Source organism: Solanum lycopersicum, chromosome 8 (assembly GCF_036512215.1).
Source record: "Solanum lycopersicum chromosome 8, SLM_r2.1".
Taxonomy (NCBI): domain Eukaryota; kingdom Viridiplantae; phylum Streptophyta; class Magnoliopsida; order Solanales; family Solanaceae; genus Solanum; species Solanum lycopersicum.
Genome location: NC_090807.1, coordinates 50,406,930 through 50,419,867, shown reverse-complemented (window position 1 = coordinate 50,419,867; position 12,938 = coordinate 50,406,930). Strand labels below are relative to the sequence as shown.

Sequence of the window (12,938 nt, the reverse complement as noted above, 5' to 3'; positions counted from 1 at the left end):
AGAAAAGAAACAAATGTGTAGGTAAAACCCTCCCATCATTACTTGTGATAATATCCTATGGCTTCATAAATCATATAACACTGATCGAGACAAACAACGCATTACCCCACTGAAAAGGTTGAAACCCCATTTCTCGTGAGTACATAACTGCACATGTTGGGTAGTGAAGAGTAGTCATTGTCAAACATTTTTTGGGTAAGCCATCGACGTTTTGTATTTATATTAAAATCTGATTAAATTTGAAGCTGATTTATATTTAGAATGAAACTTCAGCTTAAAAATAAGAAAATAGTTTATGATTTCATTAGAATTAAGGCGTAGTCACTGTCAAACTTGAGAAAGGATTACCCCTTTAAGCTTTGCCCTTGTTTGCAGAGACAGTGACTTGTGATGAAATGAAGCCAGAGAAGGCACTCTGTTATCACACTTAAATGATAATACATGTGTATGGACTAGCAATAAAAGTGGCACTAGTAATTGAAAAGCAAGTGTATAGAGAGAGATAATGAGAGAGAAAGAGTAAGTACACTACTACTGCTACTATCCCATATACCTGTAATGTTGCAGGTCTGAATTTTGCAGTTGCAGACCCCCTTCTCTTGGCACAAGCTCTTTTAACTTTTATCTTCTCAAATAATTCTCTCTCTCTCTCTTTTCTATCATTTTTTTTTACATTGAGAGTAAACTTAATATCCGTTGTATGTATTAGTGTGAGGCCTATCTGCCACAAGGATGTGATGGAACACTATGCTTCCTCTGCTAAAACCCCACAACCCCAAAACTCTCTTTCACTTCACATTTAAGCACAATTCCTCAGTAAAATTATCCTTTTGATCTCTCTAACATCAATGTTGGTTAGTTCAAGAATTGGTTTTTCCATTTCAAAGGAGCTGAGTTAGTGAGGTTTTGAGTTTTGACTGAGACTTGAGTCTACCATGGCATCATTTTTACTCCAAAGATGTAATCTTCTCTTTGAGGTTCTTCTTATTTTGGGGTTCTTGATTTTCTTCAGCTTTGGTTCTGTGGTGTCTGATGATGGTGAGTAGAGTAGAGTAGTAGAACTTTCTGCTTCTTATGTTTTAGTTTAATGTTTTGTTTAAGATGTTAAAAAGACAAAGTGTGCTTTTTTTAATCATTTTTTAAATGGTGGTTTTTGATTAATCCCACGTTTTGTAGTTGTTATTTGTTAAAGGTTTATTTTTTTGTCTCATTATTATAATAATAATTGGGAAATAGGTTCTGCATTGTTGGAAATTAAGAAGTCAATTAGGGACGTGGAGAATGTGTTGTATGACTGGACTGATTCTCCTTCATCTGATTACTGTGCCTGGAGAGGTGTTACCTGTGATAATGTCACCTTCAATGTTGTTCAACTGTAAGACATAACTCAAAAACACTATCATTTGGGATTCTTTAGTTATAAAGTTGTAATCTTTTGACATTATCTTGTAGTAATCTTTCGAGTTTAAATCTTGATGGGGAGTTGTCTCCTGCTATTGGACAGCTCAAAGGCCTTGTATCTATGTAATATCTCCTCCCATTATCTCACAATTACCCTTTTTGTTTGATCTTTTGACTTAGTGCACATTATAGACTATGCCTGTTAATTTTTTTTTGAAGTGATATGAGGGGAAATCGCCTTTCTGGCCAGATACCAGATGAGATTGGTGACTGTTCAGCACTGAAAAATTTGTAAGTATGAAATGCTTCTGAATCTTGTGTTATTGTTTGGAAAAATAAGTAACCATTTTTTCCCTTAGGGACCTTTCCTTCAATGAGCTTTATGGTGATATTCCCTTCTCCATATCTAAACTCAAGCAACTGGAATATCTGTAAGTTTTGATACTCTCCTTCTTCTAAATGTTGTATTATTTGCTTTCCGAGATTGTTAGTTGATTATGCTCGTCTTATTCAACTTAGGATTTTGAAGAATAATCAATTGATTGGACCAATTCCATCTACATTGTCACAGATCCCTAACTTGAAGGTCTTGTAAGTATATTCTCTCTGCTTTGTCATGATATTGGTAGATTATGAATAATTTTAGTTTGATCCAAGAACTTCCTCCAGGGACCTGGCTCAAAATAGGTTAAGTGGAGAAATTCCTAGGCTGATATACTGGAACGAAGTCCTGCAGTATCTGTGAGTGTTTTAATCCGGTGTTCCTCTTCTTCCTGTTTGTTTTAACCTTAGGACACTTTCATTTCGTATATGGATATGATTACATCTGTTGTATGTTTTTATTCATATAGGGGACTGCGTGGTAACAACTTGGGTGGATCCCTTTCTCCTGATATGTGTCAGCTCACCGGCCTGTGGTACTTGTAAGTTTGTAATCCTGTTGCTCTTAAGATCTTACTTTAGTTCCTCTAGGTGATGACATTAACCATTGTTCATTGTGTTGTACAGTGATGTTCGGAACAATAGTTTGACTGGTTCCATTCCTCAAAATATTGGCAACTGTACTGCCTTCCAGGTTCTGTAAGTATCTAAATCAATTGAATGAAGTTTGACTATATTCTGTATGTTTGGTTGGCATAACACCTTGTTTTGTTCTGTCAGAGATTTGTCTTATAATGATTTGACCGGAGAGATTCCTTTCAATATTGGTTTCCTGCAAGTAGCGACCTTGTAAGTTTATGCTGCTTCTCTTCATTACAAACTATTCAATATATGGTTGTTTGAAGTGTACTTTCATCATTCCAGGTCTTTGCAAGGTAATCGTCTTTCAGGGCAGATCCCTTCTGTAATTGGATTGATGCAAGCTCTTGCAGTTTTGTGAGTGTTTTGTGTCTTGATATCTCAATCTAATGCTACTGAATCTAATTCTTGGAAACCATTATAATGCATCTGTTATTTAAGTTTTCTGACCCTTTTACTGTCAGGGACTTGAGCTGCAATATGTTGAGTGGAACAATTCCTTCAATTCTTGGGAATTTGACTTACACAGAGAAATTGTTAGTACTTCAACATTATTAAAAGCAATTTGGATCATTTTGTGCTTCCTAAATTGTGTAGTGGATCAATTACTGTAAGTTCGCATTGTATTGCAGGTATCTACACGGGAACAAGCTATCTGGTTCCATTCCTCCAGAGCTGGGAAATATGACAAAGCTCCACTACTTGTATGAATGCCTTCTATCAATCATTTTTTGTTAGCTTTGTTTTGTTCTTCCTGTTCAAACCCTTTTAAATGAATGCTTACCATTTAGAAGCATTTGTTTGATTATTTAGCCTTTGGGCAACCACGGATTTGAATGATAGAAAGCTGTTATGAGAATTTTTATTAAGAGACTTTCTTCAACCTTAAGGCTCAAAGATGGTAATTTGCAGGGAATTGAATGATAACCAACTTACTGGACGCATACCACCAGAACTTGGAAAGCTGACAGAATTGTTTGACTTGTAAATCCCGTTTCTCTTCATCTTCTACTTTGGACTTGTTAACATCATTATTTATTTACTCATGTTGTATGTTTCAGAAATGTTGCAAACAACCACCTAGATGGGCCCATACCTTCCAATATTAGCTCATGTACCAATTTGAATAGTCTGTGAGTGTTTTTAATGTCCGAAGTGTTTCAATTATGCACGACCATGCTTGTTTGGTAGTTATTGACACCTGATTTTGTTGCAGCAACGTTCATGGAAACAAATTGAATGGTACTATTCCACCTGCTTTTCAGAAGCTGGAAAGTATGACCTATCTGTAAGTTCTTACTTTCTGATCTTTTTCTTTTGAAGAATTATGTTTAAGGTTATCGAAGTTACCGTCCATGCTGTTGAGCAAGATTGTAAACTTACTGTGCCTTGTATATAAATTTTACTGGCGTTGTATTATTGAAAAAATCATTTTATTTATATTGCTCTCAAATCATACTGGCTTATATCCATTCATGAAGAATCATTTCTACTGTCTGAAGTTTTCAGCTATATGTATCGAAAAAATTTAGTTATTATATAGTTTATTTTGAGCCTCTGCATCATCTATTTGTGAATTTCATTTGCTTATTCTGCATACTCTCAGCATTAACCGTCTCTTCTTTTGTTAATTGCTTTAGTAATCTCTCCTCCAACAATCTCAAAGGCCCAATTCCAATTGAGCTATCTCGTATTGGGAATGTAGATACACTGTAAGTGCAAACTTTCTCATCTACTTTCATTTCTCTCATTGCAATTATGGTTGCGGGGAAAGCACTTTTTGTCAGTCTTAAGAATCTTCAACATTTTTTGGCTTAGGGACTTATCAAACAACAGGATCAGTGGTCCTATACCTATGTCCCTTGGTGATTTGGAACATCTTCTTAAACTGTGAGCATAACCGTCAAGTTGTTATGTTAGCATCATATATCTGTTGTACTTACATCCCTTTTGTCAATGCTGTAGGAACTTAAGCAAGAATGAAATAAATGGAAACTTACCAGCTGAATTTGGCAATTTAAGGAGCATCATGGAGATGTATGGAACCTTGCTAAATTCAGTTACTTTGAATTTATGGTTTGCTTGATTTTCAGCTTTTTGACTGCACTCCTAATTGTAGTGATCTGTCAAGCAATCACCTCTCTGGTCCCTTACCTCAGGAACTTGGTCAGCTTCCAAACCTGTACTTGCTGTAAGTACTTCAGATTTACTTTGAGACTCTCATCCTCTTAGCTATTGGTAATAATCTGTAGAGTGAATAAGTATGAACTTCTAAACTCGGTAAGTAGATTTTAAAATTATTTTGGATGCCATTTTCAAAAAAGTAGAGATGAAGTTGGTTGTGTTGCTATTGTTTTATATGATCTGGCTTCATATGTTCATTACTTTGGTGTTCTCAGTTTTGCTTTATATTGCATTATTGCACGGGGCTCAAATGCAGCATATCTCTATCTTCTTTTTCTTGTGGCCTTAATTATTTTACAAATTAATGAACAGGAAGGTGGAAAACAACAATTTATCAGGCGATGTGATGTCCTTAGCCAGTTGCCTCAGTCTAAATATCTTGTGAGTTTTCAAGTCCATAGTAAGACACCAGTACAAACAAATGTTTTGTTAATCTAATCAACCTCATGTTAGCAGAAATGTCTCATACAATAATCTGGGAGGGAATATTCCAACCGGCAATAATTTCTCTAGATTTTCACCAGACAGGTAAGTGGAGCTATTAAGATTTTACACAAGTCACAAGCATTTATTGGTTTTTAATTCTTTGCTTCTAATTTCTTCCTTTTGCTATGTCTCCGAAAAAGCTTCATAGGAAATCCAGATCTGTGTGGGTATTGGCTCACTTCTCCTTGTCATGCATCTCATCCGGCAGAGCGAGGTCTGATCAAACTGTAACAATCATTTGGCCTTTACTCTATTGCATTTTTGAAGTTCCATTTCACTTTAGACATCTGCAACATTTATTAAGTGTGATGGACAGATATATTGATTAATGAGGAATTATCCCTTGGTTGAGCAAACTTAATTCTGTGTTAGCCTGGTAGTAGGGTGTACCACAAGGTTTGTCGTCATGGTTTCCTATGTTCACAATCCCTGATTGTAACATTTAGATGTGTACACATATCTAATTAACATGAAATAATCTTCATTTGCTGGAGTTACATTGACGTAAAGATGCGTTAGCTGTCAAATGAAACTGCATTTGTTTTATTTCCATCATCAGTACATTAATTAAGTGCATAAATATTTTAACAGTTGTTGAATGATATAAGATGAATTTATTGGACAATTGCAGTTTCAATTTCTAAAGCAGCAATACTTGGTATTGCTCTGGGTGGCTTGGTGATTCTTCTGATGATACTAGTAGCAGCATGCCGGCCACAGAAACCTGCACCTTTCATGGAAGGATCTATTGATAAACCAGGTACAATATTTTCCGGACGGTTGGATAGTGTTTGGAGATGTTCATGTCAGAAGGACAGTCGTCAGAGTTTATTGAAGTTGCCATGTATTGATTGTTTAACGTTTTTGATGAACAGTTTATTACTCATCTCCAAAACTTGTGATCCTTCATATGAACATGGCACTTCATGTTTACGAGGACATTATGAGGATGACTGAGAACTTGAGTGAGAAGTATATAATTGGTTGTGGAGCATCAAGTACTGTATATAAATGTGTTTTGAAAAATTGCAAGCCTGTAGCTATCAAGAAGTTGTACTCTCACAACCCGCAATACTTGAAGGAATTTGAGACTGAACTTGAGACAGTTGGGAGTATTAAGCATCGTAATCTTGTCTGTCTCCAAGGATATTCTCTTTCTCCATCTGGCCATCTTCTTTTCTATGACTACATGGAAAATGGTAGCCTTTGGGATTTGCTTCATGGTTAGTAAATCCAAAATGGTTAAGGTGATTGATGCATTGATTTTGTGTTAAAGCATCAAGTAATCAGTCCTCTTGTATCTTTTTTTGCAGGTCCTACAACAAAGAAGAAAAAGCTTGATTGGGTTACTCGCCTTCGAATTGCATTGGGATCAGCTCAAGGGCTTGCATATCTTCATCATGATTGTAGCCCTCGAATAATCCACCGTGATGTTAAATCATCTAATATCTTGTTGGACAAAGACTTTGAGGCTCATCTGACTGATTTTGGCATAGCTAAAAGCTTATGCATATCAAAGACCTATACGTCCACGTACATTATGGGAACCATTGGTTACATTGATCCAGAGTATGCTCGCACTTCTCGCTTGACAGAGAAGTCTGATGTTTACAGCTATGGTATTGTTCTATTGGAATTGCTCACTGGAAGGAAAGCTGTAGATAATGAATCTAATCTACATCATTTGGTAAGCTCTTGCAATTTAGTTAATATGAACTTGTCCTATGATGTTTATTCATATAATTATATTAAGATTCAATTCAATTGATCATAACAGTTTTGCATATATGTTACAGATTCTAACTAAGGCAGCAAACGATGCTGTAATGGAAACAGTGGATCCTGAGATAACATGCACATGCAAAGATCTTGCAGATGTGAAGAAGGTTTTTCAGCTTGCCCTTCTATGTTCCAAAAGACAGCCTGCTGAGAGACCAACAATGCATGAAGTGGCAAGAGTACTTGAAAGCCTAATACCCGTCGCTGAAACGAAACAGCCAAATCCAACCCCCTCACTTGCATTACTCCCATCTGCTAAGGTACCTTGTTACATGGATGAATATGTCAACCTCAAGACACCCCACCTAGTGAACTGTTCATCCATGAGCACTTCAGATGCCCAACTTTTCCTCAAGTTTGGAGAGGTCATATCCCAGAATAGTGGCTGAAAATCACATGAGAGTAGATTTCTTGAGATTTTGTGTAAAAATGTAGTGCCATTATAATATTATTATTGTAGGTAGTTGTAGTAAGATGATGCATGCATAGTGGACCAGGCTACTTTTTCCACTACATAGGTCTCGTGTGTATGTAAAAATATTTCACTTTTTACCATGATGAAATTGGAAGAGGTAGCACTCACAATCAGTAGAGTATTATAATATTGGGTTTTTGGACCACTGATGCTGAGTATGGACTATACTGTCTGTAAGATTTTTGGCACACACTTTGAGGTGGCCTAAACACTGCCTCTCTGTGTATAGCAATAATGGATTACATTGTGGACCTAAGTTTGACAGTCTGCTGCTCTCTCTTGCAGCTGCAGTACATTAGTGCATTAATTTGGTGGACTACTCAGAAAAACACAAAATAATTTTAACATTAAAATTATTACTCGAACCTTTGTCCCTTTTTGTATGATTTATTTTTATTTGGGAAAATAGCGTTTTTAGTCTTTGTATTAAGGCTATATTTTTATTTTAGTCCTTTGTAATCTAACTTAGCACTATTAACCTTCAATTATATTAAGTGAGTGTTTTTGATTTTTCAACTAACATATTCAAAAATATTAATAGAGAGTTCACTGCGAAAATGAATAGTTCAGATATTTCATTTTAATTTTCTCTTTTTGAAAAACAAGCTAGGTCTTTCATGTCTTTATCTTGAAGAACAAGCTCATCAATTTGAGCTACAATTTCAACAAAATCAACTTGATAAGCTTTAACTTTCCCTCTTACATCGACGAACCATAGATTTGTTGTGAATTTTTTTTAAAAAGTTGTATGTTTTCTCAAGCAATAACTTTAAAAATATTTGGATTACTCCTTTTAGCAGTGAACTCTCTATTAATTTTTTTGTATATGTTGGTTGAAGGATTAAAATAACTCACTTGATATAATTGAAGGTCAATAGTGCTAAGTTAGATAACACAAGGACTAAAATAAGAAATTAACCTTAATATAGGGATTAAAAATGCCGTTTTTCCTTTTTGTTTTTAGGCTGTCCAAAAAATAATAACATATTTGTATATTAAATAATACTATAAATCAAAATATGTATTTATACTCACATAAATAGGCTTAAGTTATCTACGACCCCTTAAACTTGTTCGCATAATTCACTTAGACATCTTAACTATGACTTGTACCTATTGAACACCTAAATTATTCAAAACATGGTCTATTAAGCATAAAATGCTGATATGGCAAAATAAGTGCATCTCACTACATGGAAGCGCGTGAACAAGTCCAATTTTTTTATTTTTTTATTTTTTATTAATAATAATCTTCTACCTTTTTTTTTTCTTATAATGACACTTGGCGTTGCATTAATAAAAATAACTAAAAAAAAGTATTTTGCATTATAATATCCAAAAAGAAAACAAATCCCCCACCCCCACCCCCTTCCGTGTAAGCTATATCAACAGTTGTCTTCTTCTTTACCCATTTTCATTGTTGTAAGTGTTGATTTTTTTTTTTTGCTCTTCATAAAAAGAAAAACTGAATATTCTAAGTGTTAAATCGAACTTGCAAGAATGAAAAAAATAATCGGACATCAGAGTTTTAAAGACAACTTCCGTTCATTTCTATTTCCGACTTCGATCAACAAACATCAACACATTAAGTTATAACATAATATCAGAAAATTTGGTATAATTCTTTAAAATCCTCACGATTTCTCTTGGTAATTAATTTTTAAATAATTTATCAAAGTTAATTTATTTTTCACAAAAATTACAATATTCACTCCATTAATTTATAATAATGGGTAACAACTAATGAAGAAGAAGAAAGCACATATAACTAAATGGCTAGGGAGTGATTTGTTTCTTTCCTTCTTTTTCATTGTCGCAGGAGGTGTCCATGGACATTAAGGGATGAAGAAGAAAGATGGGTAGTTCCTGTGGGGGAGGAATAACTTTTTCTTTTCTTTTCTAATCATTTTTTTTAAAAAAATTAAAGATTGGAATTAACAAAAATGAAAATTCAATAAATTGGGTCCATGTGACACGTGTTGGAGTATTATTGGTAATTTTTTAGGACAATGTGCGTGAATTACACACACAATATTTTAAAAGCTTTATTATCATTTTGTGTTCAATAAGTACATATCCATTAATATTAGTGTGTTCAATAGGTAGAAGCCATAGTTGAGGTGTCTAAGTGAATTATGCGGACAACTTTAGGGGGCCGTAGATGACTTAAGCCAAAAATATCTATCATTTATTTTAGACATAAGTGTAAAAAGTCTTCAATTCTTTCTTAAATTTAATAGTGAATCAAACCAACTTATATTAAATGAGAAGGTGGGAGTGAAACTTATTATGAGAAAAAAGTCTTGTTTTCTTTCTTATAGTTTGTAGCGAGTTAAACCAACTTATATTAAATGATAAGGTGAGAGTGACTTTTTATAGATATTCTCATTTTTTATATTGTACGATTTGACAAGAAGTTTAAGAAAGAAAGAGAGATTTTGAAATTTGTGGATTAAAAAGAGGGAAAAGACTCAAATATATCATCGAACTTTCAGAAAAGGCTCATTTATGTCGTCATTTAAAAGTTTGGCTCATTTATGCCATTACCGTTAAAGAAAAGACTCATTCATGCCATTTATTTTTAACGGTGATTTTGCAAAACCATTTTGACACGTGTTCAATTATAATTCGGTCACGTCATCAATTGTTTTAATAAAAAATCATAATTCTAAAAAAATTTAAATTAATTTTTTTTATTTTTTTATTAAATAACTTATGACGTGACTGAATTATAATTGGCCACGTCATCAACTTTTTGAATAAAAAAAATTAAAATTCTGAATAAAAATTGAATTATTTTTTTATTTTTTTAATTAAAGAAATTGATGCCGTTGCCGAATTATAATTGGTCATGTCAACAATTTTTTCAATAAAAAAATTAAAATTCTGAATAAAAAATTGAATTATTTTTTTATCAAAAAAATTGATGACGTGATCGAATTATAATTAGCCACATGTCAAAAATGATTTTGCAAAACTATCGTTAAAAAATAATGGCATGAATGAGCCTTTTCTTTAACGGTCATGACATAAATGAGCCAATTTTTTAACTGATGACATAAATGAGCCTTTTCTGAAAGTTCAGTGGCATATTTGAGCCTTTTTGTGACGACCTGTTTAGTCGTTTCGAGCAGTAGAATCACTGTGATAAAAACTGACTGTGTCGACGGATCACACGACGGACCGTCATGGTCACGACGGATCGTCGAGTGTCTCCGTGCCAAAACACTTAAACTCTAAAATTTGGGTACGGGGAATCAACTCTCTGAACTTCGCGACGACATGGCAGCACGGACCGTCGTAGACACGACGGACCGTCACAGAGCTCTTAAATGAAATTGAGTCTCTGAACTCTTTGACGACTCTACAGGACGGACCGTCGCAGGCATGACGGGCCGTCACGAGCTGCGTTACCCTGACTGGGTCGAATTTCTGCTAAAGTTTTAAAGGGGCGTTTTGGACTATTTATGACAAACTGTATGAAATTAGGGGGTAAGTTTAATAACTTATTTACTTGGGGGGTTAAAGGAGATAACCTTGAAATAAAGAATGGGTTATTTTTATCATAATGATTATATGGTAATTAGGGTAAAACAAAGAGAATCAGAAAGAAAAGAAAATTAGAAAGAAAAGAAGAGAGAACGAGCGAGGAAAAGAAGAACGAAGAGACAACAAGGGCATTGGAGAAGTAGATTGCTTGATCACGATTCTTCGGTGGAGGTAGGTTATGGTTTATGCTATTTCATAGTAAACTCTAAATAGCGATTGATATGTGTTGGGTGGTATTGTAAAGTCTTCTATATGCTTAATTGTGTTGTTGCATGTTGTGATTATGTAAATGGTGATGGATTATAATGATGATACTGTGGAATCTTAAAAACCTTAAATCCACTCTATTAATGAGGATGCCTTGATATAAAAGAAGGCTTGATGAACTAAAAGAATGAGGTTAATGGATCGGGTGTCACGAATCGACACGTATGTCACGAACCGACACGTAGTATTAGGGGATCGGGTGTCACGAACCGACACGTAGTATTATGGGATCGGGTGTCACGAACCGACACGTAGTATTAGGGGATCGGGTGTCACGAACTGACACGTAGTATTAGGGGATCGGAGTGTCACGTTCCGACACAAGAGGAATAAAGGGATGAATCTTGAATTATGGTAATATACTCAAACTTAAAGAATCTTTTTCCCAAATGAGTATGGTGTGGAGGCTTGAGTCCTCATAGATGTACTTGGTGTTGTCGTCAATGGTCCTTGTACTTGTTGTTGTCACCTGTTGAGTATTGTAGTTGATTTTATGTTATTATTCGATATATATTGCTTTTTATTTTGAGTTGGCCGATGATACCTACTCAGTACTTGTGCCTTGTACTGACCCCTACTTGTGATTTTCTTCTTTGTTATTTGTGGAATGCAGCAAACGTACCATCGACTTCAACTCAACCGCAACTCTAGCCAGTCTTCAGCTTATCAGATTTCAGGGTGAGCTACTGTTTCTAGCTCAGACTGGACTCTCTCCTTCACATCCTGATGTCTTGAAGTTCGGACATGGACCATCTGTCACGACCCAAATCGGGCCGCGACTGGCACCCACACTTACCCTCCTATGTGAGTGAACCAACCAATCTAAACCTTAACATTTCAATATAATATCAACAGAAAGTAATGCGGAAGACTTAAACTCATTAATAAAACCAATTCAATAACTTCTAAAAACTCAACAACTATATTTATCCCCAAAATCTGGAAGTCATCATCACAAGAACATCTACTTCAAATTACTAAAGCTAAGAGTATCTAAGAATATAAAATACATAAAAAGTTAGTCCATGCCGGAACTTCAAGGCATCAAGACATGAAGAGGAAGATCCAGTCCAAGCTAGAAGCATTAGCTCACCCTGAAATCCGGAGTGATGAAGACTGGCTAGAGTTGCGGTTGAGTTGAAGACGATGGCACGTTTGCTGCACTCCACAAATAACAAAGAAGAAAACATAAAAGTAGGGGGTCAGTACAAACACAAGTACTGAGTAGGTATCATCGGCCAACTCAAAATAGAAAACAGTATATATCAGATAACATCATAAAATCAACTAATATCCTTAGCATGCAGCATTTACAATTACCATAACGCTTGGTTACAACACCAAGCTCATGAATGAGGACTCACGCCTCCTCATCATACTCATTTGGGAATTAGGTTCATTAGATTGAGTATATTAACATCTTTCAAGATTCAGTATCTTTATTCCTCTCGTGTCGGTACGTGACACTCTGCTCCTCATATACTATCCTGGTATCGGAACGTGACACTCCGATCCTCATATACTATCCTGGTACCGGAACGTGGCACCCGATCCATATACTATCCTGGTGTCGGAACGTGACACTCCGATCCTCATTCTATCCTGGTGTTGAAACGTGATACCCGATCCATATTCTATCCTGGTACCGGAACGTGGCACCCGATCCATATTCTATCCTGGTGTCGGAACGTGACACCCGATCCATATACTATCCTGGTACCGGAACGTGGCACCCGATCCATATACTATCCTGGTGTCGGAACGTGACACCCGATCC

At 35.4% G+C, this 12,938-nt stretch overlaps 1 protein-coding gene across 1 annotated transcript; it reads left to right on the top strand.

The window, feature by feature from the left end:
• Window positions 1-247: 247 nt before the first annotated feature.
• LOC101266437 (ERECTA-family receptor kinase) lies at window positions 248-7,490 on the top strand. The gene is made up of 27 exons (XM_004244995.5): window positions 248-1,038; window positions 1,237-1,375; window positions 1,453-1,524; window positions 1,621-1,692; window positions 1,761-1,832; window positions 1,921-1,992; window positions 2,071-2,142; window positions 2,253-2,324; window positions 2,410-2,481; window positions 2,563-2,631; window positions 2,707-2,778; window positions 2,886-2,957; window positions 3,054-3,125; window positions 3,334-3,405; window positions 3,483-3,554; window positions 3,638-3,709; window positions 4,062-4,133; window positions 4,240-4,311; window positions 4,387-4,458; window positions 4,541-4,612; window positions 4,918-4,986; window positions 5,062-5,133; window positions 5,232-5,305; window positions 5,723-5,851; window positions 5,967-6,314; window positions 6,405-6,778; window positions 6,888-7,490. Exons 1-27 carry the CDS (start codon window positions 936-938, stop codon window positions 7,257-7,259), a joined length of 2,973 nt encoding a protein of 990 aa, XP_004245043.1. The 5' UTR covers window positions 248-935; the 3' UTR covers window positions 7,260-7,490.
• The last annotated feature ends 5,448 nt before the right edge of the window (window positions 7,491-12,938 follow it).

Excerpts from the sequence above, each read along its gene's own strand:
- LOC101266437 (XM_004244995.5), top strand. The coding sequence starts at position 936 with ATGGCATCATTTTTACTCCAAAGATGTAATCTTCTCTTTGAGGTTCTT. Across the intron at positions 1,376-1,452 it reads ACCTTCAATGTTGTTCAACT|TAATCTTTCGAGTTTAAATC; the intron begins GTAAGACATAAC and ends ATTATCTTGTAG. Across the intron at positions 4,134-4,239 it reads ATTGGGAATGTAGATACACT|GGACTTATCAAACAACAGGA; the intron begins GTAAGTGCAAAC and ends TTTTTGGCTTAG.